This window comes from Rhinopithecus bieti, unplaced genomic scaffold (assembly GCF_001698545.2).
Source record: "Rhinopithecus bieti isolate Rb0 unplaced genomic scaffold, ASM169854v2 scaffold_17184, whole genome shotgun sequence".
Taxonomy (NCBI): domain Eukaryota; kingdom Metazoa; phylum Chordata; class Mammalia; order Primates; family Cercopithecidae; genus Rhinopithecus; species Rhinopithecus bieti.
The window spans coordinates 2,519,751-2,525,570 of record NW_016809106.1 but is presented as its reverse complement, the minus strand read 5'-3'; the positions used below and the strand labels follow the sequence as shown (position 1 = coordinate 2,525,570).

General features: G+C 49.2%; 1 protein-coding gene across 2 annotated transcripts in view; it reads left to right on the top strand.

Annotated features, from left to right (window-relative positions):
* The first annotated feature begins 710 nt into the window (after positions 1-710).
* The window catches only part of ROPN1L (rhophilin associated tail protein 1 like), a 28,822-nt gene continuing 23,712 nt past the window's right edge, over positions 711-5,820 (top strand). The window contains exons 1-2 of one of the 2 annotated variants that reach the window (XM_017888573.1): positions 711-1,449; positions 1,573-1,744. In XM_017888573.1, the coding sequence (XP_017744062.1) occupies positions 1,614-1,744 (131 nt within the window). In that variant the 5' untranslated portion in view covers positions 711-1,449; positions 1,573-1,613. Of the gene's footprint in view, positions 1,745-5,820 lie in introns of both variants that reach the window. The other variant, XM_017888572.1, reaches the window with a different exon arrangement.

The window sequence follows — 5,820 nt, the reverse complement described above, 5'->3', positions numbered from 1 at the left end:
GGGTAAGTTCCCAGAAGAAATATTGCACAATCATCGAAAAATTTCAGTGTTAAATTATTGGCCCCTAAAGGTACTAATTAACATCCCTCTCAACAGCATATAAGATTCTTTGTTTTCTTTTTTGCGGGGGCGGGATTGGGGACAGAGTCTCACTCTGTTGCCCAGGCTGGAGTGCAGTGGTGCCATCTTTGCTCACGACAACCTCTGCCTCCCAGGCCCAAGCTGTTCTGCCTCAGCCTCCCAAGTAGCTGGGATTACAGGCACGTGCCACCACGCCCAGCTAATTTTTGTAGAGATGGGGGTTTCACCATGTTAGCCAGGCTAGTCTCGAACTCCTGACCTTGTGATCAGTGCTGGGGTTACAGGCATGAGCCACCGCGCCTGGGCCGATTCCATGTTTTCATACTGTCATCAACTTTAAATACAAGTATTTTCAGTTTTTGCCAATGCTGTTAATTTAGAAATATGTATGTGTATATTGTCTAGTGGGTATTTGGACGGAAACGATCAAAATCGGGCAACTTTCCCAGTTTCCTTGAAGGGAGGGCTTGCCATTGGCCCCTCTTGGAAGTAGCTCGCTGTAGTTCTCCATCTTCCTGTTTTGAGGAGCGCAGGAGGAGATGGATCTGGGGTCTCATCCATACGGTGGCTTGTTAACGGCAACTGCACCAGCCAGCCAGGTCACCCCCTAAAGCAGAGTTAACACCTTGCATGGTGCCTTGGTCAGCACCCACCAAATTCGAGGTTTCTCCTATCCTTCGACTCAAGTCTCTTTTGACAGATGGGATTTATTTCCTCCTAGAGCCAGTCACGTTGGCTCAACCACCCTATCTTAAGAAAACAAATACAATATTGTTTTAGCTGGAAACTGCCCACTGTCCAAGTGGCTTTTTAAATGAACTCAGGTTCACTAAGGCACGGCTTAGGCAAGGGCATGTGCGAAGTTCGAGGCCTGAGACGTTTAGAGAAGCGGCCCCAGGCGCAGGCGGGTCCCGCAGTGGGGCCCGTGCCGCCCAGGCGATCAGCACGTTCAGTTAACCCGCTTCCCTCCTAGTAGGCCCGAGTCCCCTCGCCTCAGCCTCACGCAGCCAGAGCAAGGGGAAGAAGGAGTCCTTCGTGAGTTCGCCGCTCACTTTCGGCGGTGGGAAATCGATCCGAAGACCCTTTTGTAGGTGAAACGCTCAGCTCGCGCGGCTCTGAACCACTGGGGAGCAGCGGCGGCTGCGAGCCGGATTGCGCCAGCACCTCCTCGTCCAGTCCCGGGGCAGCCCCGCCCCGCTCAGGGCCGCCTGCGCGTGCGCGGTGCCAGGGGCGGGGCCTGGTCGCGTCTCGGTTGCCTGGATACCGAGAGCGTGCGTAGTAGCCGCTGGCGCTCGCGAACTGCAGGGTCTGGGGTGTTATTGGAGGGACCGTTGGTCCTCATTTCTCCCGAAGCCCGCGGAGGAGCGGGTAAGAGCCCCGCGAAGCCGGCCCCAACCTTGGGAAAGGGATGGGAGGCGACCCTGGCCGCTAGCCTTGCGCTGCTAGCGGCTCCACCGCGTCCTAGCCGACAGCCGCCCTTCTTCCTCGCAGCGCGCCGCGATTCCCCAGCCTGGTCCCTTCTGCGGAGAGCGATGCCGCTTCCCGACACCATGTTCTGCGCTCAGCAGATCCACATTCCCCCGGAGCTGCCGGACATCCTGAAGCAGTTCACCAAGGCTGCCATCCGCACCCAGCCGGCCGACGTGCTGCAGTGGTCCGCGGGGTAAGCACCCTCGGCCTGGGGAGCGGTCCGGTATACGTGCCCAAGCCAGACGAGCCCAGAGGGCCCTCCTCCCGGACCAGGGGCCCGACGCGGCGCTCAGCGTCCTTAAGAGTATCAGGCAAAACTTTCCCCTTAGCATTGGTGACATCTATACTTGAGTGTCTATCTAGGAACCATTTCGATTTATCGACCATGAGACCCGAAATTATTGCAAAATGCTCACTTACCTACAAAGTAATGGCAACTCAGTTGTTTAAAAGTGTTTATGATGAAGATAGACTAAAATTTAAAGCAATTGCATTGGGCAGAAAAGTGTCTACATTATGTTAAAAAAAATTTACATGGTTGCGGTCACTTTACTTGTGAAATGATTTTACAAAGAGGAATATTTTAGCTAAGTTCCTCATCTGCAGAGAATCCTCTCAAAGCTATGTATACCCAGAGCTGGTTAAATTTATTAGAACCGGGACGACCGTCGTCATACTGAGGTCATCATCCCTAGAGTGCTCCCGGTAAACTGTACAGCAAATGAACCTTCACAGTTTTTTTTTTGCCACAAACATTCCAACACTTTCCAGGAATAGACATTCATAATCTCAAAGTTACAAGTCAACAGATCTTAGAGGCATTAAAAGAAATCCTCTTGGTTTTACAGGAGAACTCTTTGCCCCTTTTCAATAAACAGATGTAAAACAAAAACTCACTTTTATGATGACAAGAGTCAGCATAGGTGTAAATTTAATTTAAATATTTTAGTCATCAACATGTCAAATTTTGACTGGGCTTGGTGGCTCATGCCTGTAATCCCAGCACTTTGGGAGGCCAAGCTGGGAGGATCACTTGAGCCCTAGAGTTTGAGACCAGCCTGGGTAACATAGCAAGACCCCATCTGTATTTTTTTATAAGAAAAATAATTTTAAAAGAAAAGAAAAGCCAAATTTTGCTGGCTTTCTCTGAATTCTATAACCAAGGTGAATTACTTTCCTTCGGCTGCTGTAACAAATCACCACAAAACTTGACAGCTGAAAACACAGACATACATTCTTGCAGTTCTGGAGGCCAGAAGTCCAAAATCAGTTCCACTAGGCTAAAATCAAGGTGTTGGCAGGGCTTTGCTCTTTCCAGTGGCTCTCAGGAAAACCCAGCTCGTTTCCTTGCCTTTTCCGGCTTCTAGAGCTGCATTCCTTAGACTCCTTGGCTCATGTCCCCTTCCTCCATTTTCAAGGCCAGCATCTTCGAATCTCCCTCTGCCTCTCTCTTCCAAGGACCCTGGTGATTGCATTCAGTGGCCATCCAGATAGTCAAGGGCGATTTTCCCACTCGAGATCCTTAATCAGTCTACAAAATCCCTGTTACCACGTAAAGTAACATTCCCAGGTTCCTGTGACTTGGACCTGGATATCTTTGGGGCTGTTATTTTACCCACCAACTGAGCTACTTGTCCATCCAGTGCTTGCCCTCTGAGAAACGCTTTTACCAATGGTTTCTGAAAGACTCTTTCAAAGTTCTTGCTAAAGAAGTATAGCCTCTGGTTTTAACCATTATTCAAGCTTAAATACAAGGATTTATAAGAGTTTGTGCCCTACAAAAAGTTCCAAGATTTAGCAACATTTTCTTGGAACATTAAATTATGTTTAGTAATACCTTAGAGATAGTTATTTTAAGCTTCACTTTGTTTATTTATTTTTGAGATGGAGTTTCACTCTTGTTGCCCAGGCTGGAGTGCCATGGTGAGATCTCAGCTCACAGCAACCTCTGCCTCCCCGGTTCAAGCGATTCTCCTGCCTCAGCCTCCCAAGTAACTGGGATTACAGGCACCCGCCACCACACCCAGCTAATTTTGTATTTTTAGTAGAGATGGGGTTTCACCATGTTGGCCAGGCTGGTCTTGAACTCCTGACCTCAGGTGATCTACCCACTTGGGCCTCCCAAAGTGCTGGGATTACAGGTGTGAGCCACCACACCCGGCCTAAACTTCACTTTAAAAGGTTTAATCAGGCTGGGCAGAGTGGCTCACACCTGTAATCCCAGTAGTTTGGGAGGCTGAGGCTGAGACTGATGAATCACCTGAGGTCAGGAGTTCAAGACCAGCCTGACCAACATGTTGAAACCCCGTCTCCACTGAAAATACAAAAATTAGCTTGGCATGGTGGCATGCACCTGTAATCCCAGCTACATGGGAGGCTGAGGCAGAATTGTTTGAACCTGGGAAGCGGAGGTTGCAGTGAGCCAAGATCATGCCACTGCACTCCAGCCTGGGTGATAGAGCAAGACTCCATCATAAAATAAATAAACAAATAAATAAATAAATAAATAAATAAAGACTTAATCAGGAACTTTCCGAATGTACCATGCTACTAATTTCTCTCAAGAGCCATTTATTTATTTATTTATTTTTGAGATACAGTCTTGTTCTGTGGGCCAGGCTAGAGTGCACTGCTGCCATCTCAGCTCACTGCAACTTCTGCCTCCTGGTTCAAGCAATTCTCCTGCCTTAGCCTACCAAGTAGCTGAGATTACAGGTGGGTGCCACCACGCCCAGCTAATTTTTGTATTTTTAGTAGAGATGGGGTTTCACCATGTTGGCCAGGCTGGTCTCGAACTCCTGACCTCAAGTGATCTGACCTCCTGGCCTCCCATAGTGGTGGGATTACAGGCTTGAGCCACGGCACCTGACCAAGAACAATTTTTAAGTTTAGAAGAAAACCCAGGCATTATTCATTCAGCAGTATATATGTAATTGTAGGCTGAAATGTGTTTCAGCTGTCACAGGACATAATCTGTTAGGGAGAGCTATTCAAAAGTAACTCGAGTAAGGCGGGACGTGGTAAGTGCAAAAATGAAGGGTCATGAAAGTTAAGCAAAAAGTGGCTTGGTCCTTGAGAGATTTTATAGGCAGAGAGATTGGGGCTTGGGTGGGGAGGAAAGGATTCCAGGAAGAGGAAGCAGCACAGGAAGAAGGGGGCAGAAACAGGAAGAAGAAAACCCATCAAAACCAAAACAGGAAACCAGGATACCCATGGACATAACTGCTATAGAACAAGCAAGTAGGCTGAGCACCGTGGCTCACACCTGTAATCCCTGCATTTTGGGAGGACGAGATGGGCAGATTACTTGAGCTCGGAAGCTTGAGACCAGCCTGCACAACGTGACAAGATCTTGTCTGTACTAAAAATAAAATTAGCCGGCCGTGGTGGTGCATGCCTGTAGTCCCAGCTATTCAGGACACTGAGGCAGGAAGATGGCTTGAGCCCAGGAGCTGGAGGCTTCGGTGAGCCATGTTCACAACACTCTACTCCAACCTGGGTGACAGAACAAGAGCCTGTCTAAAAAAGAAAAAACAAACAAAAAAGATGAAGCAAGTAGCCATTCCTTTTCCCTCAGGTTAGGGTTCTTTTCAAAGGAGATTCTCAGGTGGGCAGATACCAAAGCTGAGCCAGCCTCCCCCAAGCCTGTGGACTCCACCGTGAGGGAGTCGGCTGTTCCTTATGATACCATCGTGCAGTTGTGCCTCACACAGGACAATGAACGTAAGAATCAGTCAAGTAACAGAGGCTGCTTTGGCCGGTGTGGGCCTCAAGGGAACTGGCAGAGGCTAACATTAGTTGGTCTCGCCTCAAAAGCAGGCTCTCCCAGCCTCGGCCCTACTGATAGTTGGGGAAGGCACAGGAGGAAGGGGTGTCCTGTGTGTGATGGGACTTAGCAGCCTCCTGGCCTGCACCCACCAGATGCCTGGAGTACCATCCACCCTCTGCTGTGACAATCAACAATGTCTCCAGGCCGGGCACGGTGGCTCACACCTGTAATTCTAGCACTTTGGGAGGCCGAGGCGGGTTGACTGAGCTCAGGAGTTTGAGACCACCCTGGGGGAAACATAGTGAAACCCCGTCTCTACTACAATATAAAAAATTAGCTGGGCTTGGTGGTGCACATGTGTAATCCCAGCTACTCAGGAGGCTGAGGCTGGAGAATTGCTTGAACCGGAAAGGTGGAGGTTGCAATGAGCTGAGATGGCACTACTGCACTCCAGCCTGGGCCACAGAGAAAGACTCTGCCTCAAAAAAAAAAAAAAAAAA